Raw genomic sequence first — 13,323 nt, 5'->3', positions numbered from 1 at the left:
TAAGACTATTTTATTACAGGATTTTTCTACATTTTGACATTTCTCTCAAATGTGTGTCCTTCTGTGGAATCAGAGATTGTGAGAAACAAAACAAAGCTGTCTGAGGTAAGTCACCAAGTGAATCAAAGATAGACACACGTCACAGACTAGTGCATTCCTAATGACACCCTATTCCCTGCAGTGCAGTACCTTGGACTAGATCTTTACAGGCCCTGGTCAACAGAATATAGGGAACAGGGCCCTGGTCAACACTATATAGGGAACAGGGCCCTGGTCAACACTATATAGGGAACAGGGCCCTGGTCAACAGAATATAGGGAACAGGGCCCTGGTCAACACTATATAGTGTTGACCAGAGCCCTGGTCAACAGAATATAGGGAACAGGGCCCTGGTCAACAGAATATAGGGAACAGGGCCCTGGTCAACACTATATAGGGAACAGGGCCCTGGTCAACAGAATATAGGGAACAGGGCCCTGGTCAACAGAATATAGGGAACAGGGCCCTGGTGAACACTATATAGGGAACAGGGCCCTGGTCAACACTATATAGGGAACAGGGCCCTGGTCAACAGAATATAGGGAACAGGGCCCTGGTCAACACTATATAGGGAACAGGGCCCTGGTCAACACTATATAGGGAACAGGGCCCTGGTCAACACTATATAGGGAACAGGGCCCTGGTCAACACTATATAGGGAACAGGGCCCTGGTCAACACTATATAGGGAACAGGGCCCTGGTCAACAGAATATAGGGAACAGGGCCCTGGTCAACAGAATATAGGGAACAGGGCCCTGGTCAACAGAATATAGGGAACAGGGCCCTGGTCAACAGAATATAGGGAACAGGGCCCTGGTCAACACTATATAGGGAACAGGGCCCTGGTCAACAGAATATAGGGAACAGGGCCCTGGTCAACAGAATATAGGGAACAGGGCCCTGGTCAACAGAATATAGGGAACAGGGCCCTGGTCAACAGATTATAGGGAACAGGGCCCTGGTCAACACTATATAGGGAACAAGGTGCCATTTGAGGCACACAGCCATAATCTCTCTTCAGACAGACTGCCGCCACAGCCATAATCTCTCTTCAGACAGACTGACATCACAGCCATAATCTCTTTTCAGACAGACTGACATCACATCCATAATCTCTCTTCAGACAGACTGACGTCACAGCCATAATCTCTCTTCAGACAGACTGATGTCACAGCCATAATCTCTCTTCAGACAGACTGATGTCACAGCCAGCCTCAACAAGCATTAGCTACAGAAGCAGTATGGAGATTGTATGTGTCCCAAATGGCACCCTATTCCCTATGTAGTGCACTGCTTTTGACAAATAGGCTCTGGTCCAACGTAGTGTTCTATATAGGGAATAGAGGGCCATTTGAGACACAATCATTGTCTCAGTCAAACTTCAGCAGAATGAAAGCATCACTCAAAAGTGCCTGACTCGTCACTCCAGTGGCCTTATGTAATTAAATACTCAGGGAAATTAAATCACTTTTTCATCAAAGTCATTTGTTTCTAAGCAACCAAACTCCCCAAGCTAACCTCCATTTATATAAAAGGTAGAGTTTGGAGTCTGGAAGGATTTCTCCGGGGCTCTGCTCTGCTCTGTTCCAAGCTCATACTCCTGATCTAAATCAGGGACGGGCAACTTTGATGTGGGTGGGGGCCACAAATAATCTGAACTCATCATGGGGGGCCTGCAGTGGCTCGCGGGTCTGTGTATCCACATCCATACCCCCACCTTGCCAGCAAAACATTTTAGCGGCCTCCCTCTTGACAACGGAGAGAAAACGTTTTTAGAGTTAATTTCCTGTAATTCTACACATTATGGCATGACGCGTAGAGAACATTTTGTCGTTTTAAAGCAAGAATGTGGCAAATCTACATATTTTGCCATGGGGCGGGGAGAAGATTTTGCAATTTTATAACACATTTCATGCAATTCTACTCATTTTGCCATGGGGCGGAGAGAAACATTTGCAGTTTTACATCTTATTTCCTGCAAATCTAGACATAGGATGGAGAGAAATGCTTGAGTCCCCTGACCAAAATACAAAAAATTATGTTTTTTATTTTAGACTTTGTAAATTGATCAGTTGCCCATCCATGGCCTAAATCTAATTGCGTTTAAAAATAAAAGTATATTTAACATTTATTTAACTAGGTAAGTCAGTTAAGAACAAATTCTTATTTACAATGACGGCCTACCCCGACCAAACCCGGACGACACTGGGCCAATTGTGTGGGTGGGTGGGTGGGTGGGTGGGTGGGTGGGTGAATGGATGGGTGTGTGTGTGTATGGAAGGATGGATGGATGAATGGATGGGTGTGTGTGTGTATGGAAGGATGAATGGATGGGTGGGTGGGTGGGTGGGAGGATGGGTTGATTGATTGATGGGTGGGTGGGTGGAAGGATGGGTTGATTGACTGATGGGTGGGTTGGTGGGTGTATGGAAGGATGGGTTGATTGACTGATGGGTGGGTTGGTGGGTGTATGGAAGGATGGGTTGATTGATTGATCAGACCTGGTACGATGTTGATGGAGTCCATCATGGTCTTGACGTCTGACAGGTCAGCGAGGGGCATGTCAAACTCCAGAGGGGTCACCAGCGTCAGGTCAGGCTTCTCCTTTGCAAACTCCTCAATTCTGATTAGGCAAACAAAACATCAATCAGCCATAACCTTGATTCTGAATCGACAAAACGCACCCAAGTCAACAAACTCCTTGATTGTGATTGGACAAACAAAACACCTGTCAGGAAACTTCTCAATTCTGATTGGACAAACAGACCTGTATTCAGTGAGGTGAAACGTTCAGAACACTGCATATAGAAATGGAACGAATAGAGCTGACAAGATGCCCTATTCTACAGAACGAAAAATCATACCTGTTCTACAAAATTGATTTCTATCCGAATGTTTTGTAACGTTGCAACCTTCTGAACAGAGCCCACCTAAAACGACACTGAAATGAACATTGGATGTAGCATCATGCGTCATCATGCTATTCAAAACATAAGCTATGTCAACAAACCCTCTTCAACATCAAACACATTCATTATACTGCTTAGTTTAAATTAGTTGAATTAGTTGGCTAATTAGGATCGGAAGCTATTTTGGTTTCAGAATGAGCGTTGATGACATCAAACATAACCTGATATATTATCCTAATGAAACACTCCTAATCAGGCTGTTACACGGTTCACAGCAAATCACATGATTACACTGTTATTAACCAGACTCACTACCATGCAGTTGTAAACAAACACTTATAATAGTTTTGTTATAGCCTGGTCCCAGATCTCTTTGTGCCTTGCCAACTCCTATGGTCATGGTCAAGCAACAAGATAACACAAATGGATCTAGCATGTTGGCAAGAGAACAAACAGATCTGGAACCAGGCTGAAATGGATCTGGAACCAGGCTAAAATGGATCTGGAACCAGGATAAACTAGATCTGGAACCAGGATAAAATAGATCTGGAACCAGGCTGAAATGGATCTGGAACCAGGATAAAATGGATCTGAAACCAGGATAAAATGGATCTGAGTCCAGGCTGAAATGGATCTGGAACCAGGATAAAATGGATCTGGAACCAGGATAAAATAGATCTGGAACCAGGCTGAAATGGATATGGAACCAGGATAAAATGGATATGGAACCAGGATAAAATAGATCTGGAACCAGGATAAAATGGATCTGAGTCCAGGATAAAATGGATCTGAAACCAGGATAAAATTGATCTGGAACCAGGCTGAAATGGATCTGGAGCCAGGATAAAATAGATCTGGAACCAGGCTGAAATGGATCTGGAACCAGGATAAAATAGATCTGGAACCAGGATAAAATGGATCTGGAACCAGGCTAGTTCAGTTATATTCACAGGCTAGCAATGTTAGTCTCCTTACAGTATAGTATAGTATAGTATAGTATAGTATAGTATAGTATAGTATAGTATAGTATAGTGTAGTTCTGTTGTAGTCTCAGGCAGCAGTGTTAATCTCCTTAAAGTACTTTACCTCTTCATGGTGGGCATAACAGCCTGTCAAGGGAAAGTTCACAACATCAAAAGTCAACTCCTCCAGTGGTCATTAACATTTTAAGGTTCATAAAACCTTTAACTGGCAGATTAAAACATCCCAAAGACCACAGAATATACAGTCAGTTGCCAGTTTATTAGGTACACCACCCCGTTCACGAAAAATGGTTCACTCCTACAGACAGTGAGTCATGTTGCCGTGGCTTGCTATATAAAGCAGGCAGACAGGCATTGAGCCATTCAGTTACTGTTCGATTGAACGTTAGAATGGGCTAAACGAGTGACCTAAGCACATTTTAACGTCGTCATAGCCAGGTGCGCTGGTTCCAGTATCTCAGAAACGGCCGGCCGGCCTCCTGGGCTTTTCACTCACAAAGTTATCATAAACTTTTAAACGTTTCAAAGTTATTTCAAGTTATAAAGCTATATTAGCAATTCAATGATTTAATCTTGAATAAGTCATTCTGACAACCCACTACAACAGACCTGTAGAAAGAGTCGTTTGTCCTCGGTGCGGTACAGTTCCTGGGCGGTCTCAATCAGGTCCTTGGATGCGTCCAGGGTGCATCCGCATCCCAGCAGCTTAGTGTACAAGGCCTCCAACTTCCTCTTCTTCTCCTCCCCCAGCGCAGCGGCTCGCTCGTCGTAACGATGGGATAACGTCTGTAGAACATCGTTGCAGTGCTGCTCCAGGTGTTGCTCCTGACGACCAAAATTCTCCTGAAAGATATGAAACGTTTCATTAAGCGATGATCAGGGGCTCCCAAACGGGGTTTGCTCACAGATCCATGGTTGAAAACCCATAGATGTGTCTTTGTTATGTGTGTACTGTGGTTGTTGTGTCAGTAGTAGTGGTTGTTGTGTCAGTAGTAGTGGTTGTTGTGTCAGTGATAGTGGTGGGTGTTGTGTCAGTAATAGTGGTTGTTGTGTCAGTAGTAGTGGTTGTTGTGTCAGTAGTAGTGGTTGTTGTGTCAGTAATAGTGGTGGTTGTTGTGTCAGTAATAGTGGTTGTTGTGTCAGTAATAGTGGTTGTTGTGTCAGTAATAGTGGTGGTTGTTGTGTCAGTAATAGTGATTGTTGTGATAGTGGTTGTTGTGTCAGTAGTAGTGGTTGTTGTGTCAGTAGTAGTGGTTGTTGTGTCAGTAGTAGTGGTTGTTGTGTCAGTAATAGTGGTTGTTGTGTCAGTAATAGTGGTTGTTGTGTCAGTAGTAGTGGTTGTTGTGTCAGTGATAGTGGTTGGTGTCTCAGTAGTAGTGGTTGTTGTGTCAGTAGTAGTGGTTGTGTGTCAGTAATAGTGGTTGTTGTGTCAGTAGTAGTGGTTGTTGTGTCAGTAATAGTGGTTGTTGTGTCAGTAGTAGTGGTTGTTGTGTCAGTAGTAGTGGTTGTTGTGTCAGTGATAGTGGTTGTTGTGTCAATGATAGTGGTTGTTGTGTCAGTAGTAGTGGTTGTTGTGTCAGTGATAGTGGTTGTTGTGTCAGTAATAGTGGTTGCTATGTCAGTAATAGTGGTTGTTGTGTCAGTGATAGTGGTTGTTGTGTCAGTAGTAGTGGTTGTTGTGTCAGTGATAGTGGTTGTTGTGTCAGTAGTAGTGGTTGTTGTGTCAGTAGTAGTGGTTGTTGTGTCAGTGATAGGGTTGTTGTGTCAGTAGTAGTGGTTGTTGTGTCAGTAGTAGTGGTTGTTGTGTCAGTAGTAGTGGTTGTTGTGTCAGTAATAGTGGTTGTTGTGTCAGTAATAGTGGTTGTTGTGTCAGTAATAGTGGTTGTTGTGTCAGTAGTAGTGGTTGTTGTGTCAGTGATAGTGGTTGTTGTGTCAGTAGTAGTGGTTGTTGTGTCAGTGATAGTGGTTGTTGTGTCAGTAGTAGTGGTTGTTGTGTCAGTAGTAGTGGTTGTTGTGTCAGTGATAGTGGTTGTTGTGTCAGTAGTAGTGGTTGTTGTGTCAGTAGCAGTGGTTGTTGTGTCAGTAATAGTGGTTTGTTGTGTCAGTAATAGTGGTTGTTGTGTCAGTAATAGTGGTTGTTGTGTCAGTAGTAGTGGTTGTTGTGTCAGTAGTAGTGGTTGTTGTGTCAGTAGTGGTGGTTGTTGTGTCAGTAGTGGTGGTTGTTGTGTCAGTAGTAGTGGTTGTTGTGTCAGTAATAGTGGTTGTTGTGTCAGTAGTAGTGGTTGTTGTGTCAGTAGTAGTGGTTGTTGTATCAGTAATAGTGGTTGTTGTGTCAGTAATAGTGGTTGTTGTGTCAGTAGTAGTGGTTGTTGTATCAGTAATAGTGGTTGTTGTGTCAGTAATAGTGGTTGTTGTATCAGTAATAGTGGTTGTTGTGTCAGTAATAGTGGTTGTTGTGTCAGTAGTAGTGGTTGTTGTACCTCCACAGTGAGGAAGATCTCTTCTAGATGTCCTGCAAAGTTCTCCATCTCCACCACCTTCTCCTCCAGCTTAGTCCTGATGTTATTCACCTTGTTCTGAAGGCACAGCAGAAATTAACTCTTACAGAGGGTCAAGGGTCGCCTGAGGGCAAATCTGTTTGTGCTCTCGCCAACTTCTGTTGTGCCGTCACGCCAAACAATGCCTGTAGAAGTTGGCAGGAGAGCACACACAGACTGGCACTCAGGCTAGATTAAGGGTATATTCACATGGAATTAACACACACACACACCTTCCCCTTTCTCCGACTCATCACACACCCTCCCCTTCCTCCGACTCATCACACACCCTCCCCTACCTCCAAGTCATCACACACCTTCCCCTTCCTCCGACTCAACACACACCCTCCTCTACCTCCGACTCATCACACACCTTCCCCTTCCTCCGACTCAACACACACCCTCCCCTACCTCTGACTCAACACACACCTTCCCCTTCCTCTGACTCAACACACACCCTCCCCTACCTCCGACTCAACACACACCTTCCCCTTTCTCCGACTCAACACACACCCTCCCCTACCTCCGACTCAACACACACCCTCCCTACCTCCGACTCAACACACACCTTCCCCTTTCTCCGACTCAACACACACCCTCCTCTACCTCCGACTCAACACACACCTTCCCCTTTCTCCGACTCAACACACACCCTCCCCTACCTCCGACTCAACACACACCCTCCCCTACCTCCGACTCAACACACACCTTCCCCTTCCTCCGACTCAACACACACCTTCCCCTACCTCCGACTCAATACACACCTTCCCCTTCCTCTGACTCAACACACACCTTCCCCTTCCTCAACACACACCTTCCTCTGACGCATCACACACCTTCCCCTTCCTCTGACTCAACACACACCCTCCCCTTCCTCCGACTCAACATACACCCTCCCCTACCTCCGACTCCTTGTGCTCCTCAAACACGTCATCGTGTCCGTCCACAGAGCTGTCAGGTGATGGAGTTCCCTCCTCATCTGAAGACGGGACATACGCCTCAAACCTGATGATGATTGCTTTATTGTATCCATTATTAAATGATTGATGCATGCAACATGTCATGCAAAGATTACATACATAGTGCATTAGACACTGGGATGGCAGTAGCCTTGGTGGCGGTAGCCTTGGTGGCAGTGGCCTTGGTGTCAGTAGCCTTGGTGGCAGTAGCCTTGGTGGCAGTAGCCTTGAGGTTTAAGAGGCGGGCCAGTAACCAGAGGTTTGCCGGTTCGAACCCCTGCCTGCAGGGGAAATCTTCAGGGAGTGAGCCGGAAGCCGGAGGATCCTGTACACTACCTACTACTGTTGTGCCCTTGAGCAAGGCACTTTACCCCTAAGTACCCCTCGCAGCCTGTGATGTTTGTGTTGTGTATCAGGTTGGGTAACTGTGACAGCAACAAATAAAAAAATAATATCTGTGCAAATGGACCAATAAAGCAAGTGTTGTATTACGGACCTTAGAGAGTCGTTGGTATCCGTGGAGAAACGCTGGGAGGTAGAGGACAACTCTCTAGTCTCTGTTCTCTCTGACACCACTACGAAGGCCTCTTTGGTAGGGAGATCCCTGTTCACCTCCTCCTCCTTCACCTCCTGGTGCTCCTCCCCATGCTCCTCGTCTCCACTCAGCACCTCCTCAGTGATGACATCCAGCCTGCTTCCTGTGTAGACCTCATACAGGTCCGTGATGGGAGGAGGAGGGTGGAGGTACTGTGGTGGAGGTATTGTGGTGGACTGGGCAATCAAATGAAACATGTCAGATTCATATTTTTCCACTAAGGACCAGGAAGTAGGTATTGGAAGTAGGTATTGGAAGTAGGTATTGGAAGTAAGAATTGTCAAATATTTTGATGTTCTATTTACCCAACATTAACCAACCAGTCATTCACTTGTGTAAATTTGATATGCTTTATTTACCTTTAAAAATAAGTATAAATATTTAATTAGTTAACTTATGGAGGCCATGCAACGAGTTCATTATTTGCAATCAAAACAAGTATGATTCATAGTCTTAATGTTTAGAAAAACACTTGTTCAGAAAGAACTGTACACAGTGATGACAGTTAAAGGAGGGTTTGCTTCTCTAAGAACCTGGACCTCTGTTAAAACATGGATCAGGCATGCTGTACACATAAACTCAACACACCATTTAAACTATGCTGGAGTTTCAGATTTATTTGCTATAATTATGACTAGATATATCAGTTATTATTGCCTAGTTGTTACTAAATCAAAAAAACACTGGTTAAGTTTACCTTGGTGATAAATTATTCAATATCTCCCCCAGTAACGTCGATTCAGGGCGACCATTGACAGTGTTTTTGACAGGCTAACCAAGGAAGCAAATACAGTTTGTGACAAATATAGCAGGAACCCCAACTGTTATGCACACAGATCAAGTGTCAGCAAGGGTATTTTGACATAGTGCCAAAATCTGCCTGTAGTCGCCTAATAGAGTGATAATATTGTATTTAATCGAATAGTATTTGATTGTGAATGTGGTCATTATTTTCTTGAAGGCGACCCATTGTATAAAATATTCAAATCTCTTGGCATAAATCCTTGATACATTATAGCGAATCAAATCAGCTGTGGAATTCCCCCTGAGCATGTGATCGAAAGGTCAAAGTTGAAGGTAAAGAGAACGCCACAGGAAACACTACGTCATCGTTACAAATGGCGGACGTTGTAAACAAGGCAGAGGAATTCAAGTTTTAGCTAGCTCGCAAGCTATATGTTTACCACAAAATGAATAGCATAGACTGCGAGCGTTTGGACAGCTTGGACGGCTGGGTCGCCATCAAAACGAACATATTCGAAGAAAACGAGACGTTCAAGCTCGGTTTTATCGTGCAGTGGAATGTTATCGAGTCCAAGTTCGCGGTCACCTGTCACAACAGAACTCTCCAGCGACAGAAGCGCAAAGACCAGCTTGCTGTCTGCGAAACCGAAACCAGCTGGGCCGGACTCTTCTCTGTTAACGACTTAAAAAATGTCCACCGTCAGTTTACAGGGGTCGGGGATGTCGTCGCACCCTATTTCCCCGACCTGTCGGACTTCAAGGAGGGTAACATTTGGGACATGATCTTTCTCAGCAGCAATCGGACGTTCAACCAAGATGATCAAGAGAGAGATCTGGATACACCTTGTCGTCAGCTGGAGAAGTACTTCAGCACTGCGATAGATATCTGTGGCAGGAAGATAGTGCTGGACTCGCTTTTTCCCGCAGGACGAGCGAGATGTCGAGGAGTACTTTGAGAACATGCAGGAGTTTAAGAGGAAAACCATGCAGGATGAAGTCACCACGGCTAAGGATCACCTTAGAAAGGTCAGTGGCCAATTTTAATTAGTGATCTATACAAGCTGTGGCCTGTCACTGTTCTTCAATCCTGGTCCTGCCACATGGGTTGCAAACTTTTGTTCCAGCCCAGCACTAACCAATCACTAGGCCTACGCCGTTGCTCATTTGAATCAGGAGTAGGCTACATTGCTGGGCTGGAACAAAAGCCTGCAGACTCAGGGGGCCCCCTTGAGGTATACCGGTAGTGTACTCTGCTTACCGATGCCCCACTATCCAGTAATCAAGTCACTGTGAGTAAACCCTAAAAATGTCTGTCCAACATTAGGCATTTAAATCCCCTCATGACATTGGGATAGACACCCTTCCACCCTGGTTCACATAGGGGGTTTAATAAAGATGCAGTGTCACTGTCATCACTATTGTTGCTCAACATGACAACACGTGAGAAGGAAAACATGACCAATCCTGCTCCCAGCCGGTTGATAATCCAGTCATGCTTCATTCCTGTTACTCATGTTGTTATCACCCTGCAAGGTGTTCTCCCCTGAGGTCTTGGCTAGAAACAGGGAGATTGGCCTGTCATTCATTCTCTGTTTCTATGTTGACTACTTTTAGGCAAATTATTTTAATTTAACTAGGCAAGTCAGTTAAAAGCAAATTCTTATTTACAATGACAGCCTATCGGGAACAGGGGCAAATGTTTACCTTGTCAGCTCGGGGATTTCGGTTACTGGCCCAACGCTCTAACCACTAGGCTACCTGATAGCCAATGACACTATGCATTAGAGCCCAACTAATATGGTTTTGGGGTCTGATACCTTAGCCTAGTGTTTCACAGTGTCATTTTCCCCAAACTGAATTCTCATAAAATTGTCATCCAATTGGCTTCTGCTTTCAAAAGTATCTCTGTAGAACATGCAAGAATAAACTATAGCCATTGAATTCCGCTGTGCTGATATACCTATAATGCACGCTCTAGAATGGTCTTCAAGCCAATCAGAGACAAGTATTCAAGTACTGCTACTCTCTCTTCATCATATATGCATAGTCACTTTAACCATATCTACATGTACATACTACCTCAATCAGCCTGACTAACGGTGTCTGTATGTAGCCTCGCTACTTCTATAGCCTCACTACTGTTATTTTTCACTGTCTTTTTACTGTTGTTTTATTTCTTTACTTACCTATTGTTCACCTAATACCTTTTTTGCACTATTGGTTAGAGCCTGTAAGTAAGCATTTCACTGTAAGGTCTACACCTGTTGTATTCGGCGCACGTGACAAATCAACTTGATTTGAACAATGTCATGGTATGAACTGTGTTAAAGCAGATAGGCTTTATAAAAGACGTTCAAACGGCAGATACATGACTTAGTTTGTACACTTCTGCTACTCGCTGTTTATTATCTATGCATAGTCCACTTCACCCCTACCTACATGTACAAATTACCTTGACTAATCTGTACCCCCGCACACTGACTCAGTACCGGTAACCCCCTGTATATAGCCTCCTTATTGTTATGTCATTTTATTGTTACTGAAAAAAATATTTTGTAAATATTTTCTAAACTCTATTTTTTTAACTGCATTGTTGGTTATTAAGGGCTTGTAAGTAGCATTTCACGTTAAGGTCTATACCTGTTGTTTTCGGCGCATGTGACAAATAACATTTGATTTGATTTCTCTCTCCCTATTATCCATGCACAACCCTGTGCATGAATATAGGCCTGTACAGTGTCTATATACACAACAACCAAGATAGTAGCACATATAAAGATGTTTCAAAGGCAGAAAAAATGTATTCTTCTCTCCTTATTCCCTGTACCATGCTGCTCTAATCCTGTGGGTCTGACGTGAGCACTGAGGCTGGATTAGCTTGGCAAGAGAGTGGATATGTTTAAGAGGAAGAGAGAGCGAGAGAGAGGAGATGTTTAACAGGAGAAGAGAGAACGATCTGAGATGCAAGGCAAAAAGGGCCTTCTATGCCATCAAAAGGAACAAAATTTGACATCCCAATTATTAGGATCTGGCTAAAATACTTTAATCATTTCTAGAACCCATTGCCCTTATGGTTGTGAAGTCTGGGGTACGCTCACCAACCAAAAATTCACAAAATGGGACAACCACTAAATTCAGACTCTGCATGCAGAATTCTTCAAGAACATCCTCCATGTACCATGTAAAGCACCAAATAATGTATGCAGAGCAGAATTAGGTCGATACCCGCTAATTATCAAAATCCAGAAAATAGATGTTAAATTCTACAACCACATAAAAAGAAGCGAATCCCAAACCTTCCATAACAAAGCCATCACCTACAGAGAGATGAACCTGGAGAAGAGTCCCTAAGCAAGCTGGTCCTGGGGCTCTGTTCACAAACACAAACAGACCCCACAGATCCCCAGGACAGCAACACAATTAGACCCACCAAATCATGAGAAAACAAAAAGATATTACTTGACACATTGGAAAGAGCAAACTAGAAATGATATTTGGCCCTAAACAGAGAGTACGCAGTGGCAGAATACCTGACCACTGTGACTGATCCAAAATTTAAGGAATGTTTTGAATATGTACAGATTCAGTGAGCATAGGCTTGCTATTGAGGAAGGTCGCCGTAGGCAGACCTGGTTCTCAAGAGAAGGGCAGGCTATGTGCACACTGCCCACAAAATGAGGTGGAAACTGAGCTGCACTTCCTAACCTCCTGCCAAATGTATGACTATATTAGAGACACACATTTCCCTCAGATTACACAGACCCACAAAGAATTTGAAAACAAATCCAATTTGATAAACTCCCCATGTCTACTGGGTGAAATACCACAGAGTGCCATCACAGCAGCAAGATTTGTGACCTGTTGCCACAAGAAAAGGGCAACCAGTGAAGAACAAACAACATTGTAAATATAACCCATATGTTTATTTATTGTCCCCTTTTGTACTTTAAACTATTTTCACATCACTACAACACTGTATAGAGCCATAATGACATTTGAAATGGTATCTATTCCTTTGAAACTTGTGAGTGTAATGTTTTCTGTACATTTTTTACTTATTTCACTTTTTTTATCTATTTCACTTGCTTTGGTAATAGAGAGAGAGAGAGACAGTCCATGAAAGGCCAATGCGGGAGAGAGAATTATTCTTATTAGTTTTTTAAATTTAACTAGCAAGTCAGTTAAGAACAAATTCTTATTTACAATGACGGCCTACACCGGCCAAACTCGGACGACGCTGAGCCAATTGTGCGCTGCCCTATGGTCTCCCAATCACGGCCGGATGTGTTTTCAGCCTGGATTCGAACCAGGGACATGTAGTGACGCCTCTTGTACACACACACAGGGAGAGAGAGAGATGCAAACCCAGTGAGTCACTGTCCTAAAGGTCAAGAAAGGAATAATAATTGTCCATATCAAAGGCAGATATGTAATTACTCTGTCTAATGAATGGATTCACCTACAAGGCATACAGCTGAAGTATGAACACAATACTAACATGACAAGGCATTATTCTAGATCAGACAGGAAGAGAGGGGTCATAACCTAAAAGGCCC

At 43.8% G+C, this 13,323-nt stretch overlaps 1 protein-coding gene across 2 annotated transcripts in view; it reads right to left on the bottom strand.

The window, feature by feature from the left end:
• The window catches only part of LOC115182368 (fibronectin type III and SPRY domain-containing protein 2), a gene marked incomplete at its 5' end in the record, with an annotated part of 49,764 nt that extends 41,706 nt beyond the window's left edge, over positions 1-8,058 (bottom strand). For both annotated transcript variants that reach the window (XM_029743988.1, XM_029743989.1), the window contains 6 exon segments: positions 2,542-2,663; positions 4,036-4,058; positions 4,542-4,775; positions 6,413-6,508; positions 7,372-7,474; positions 7,925-8,058. In XM_029743988.1, coding sequence (XP_029599848.1) covers positions 2,542-2,663; positions 4,036-4,058; positions 4,542-4,775; positions 6,413-6,508; positions 7,372-7,474; positions 7,925-8,058 — 712 coding nt within the window.
• Positions 8,059-13,323: the final 5,265 nt, after the last annotated feature.

The sequence above is a fragment of the Salmo trutta genome, unplaced genomic scaffold (assembly GCF_901001165.1).
Source record: "Salmo trutta unplaced genomic scaffold, fSalTru1.1, whole genome shotgun sequence".
NCBI classification, from domain to species: domain Eukaryota; kingdom Metazoa; phylum Chordata; class Actinopteri; order Salmoniformes; family Salmonidae; genus Salmo; species Salmo trutta.
The sequence above is the reverse complement of the archived record's forward strand: the minus strand, read 5'-3'. Positions and strand labels throughout refer to the sequence as shown.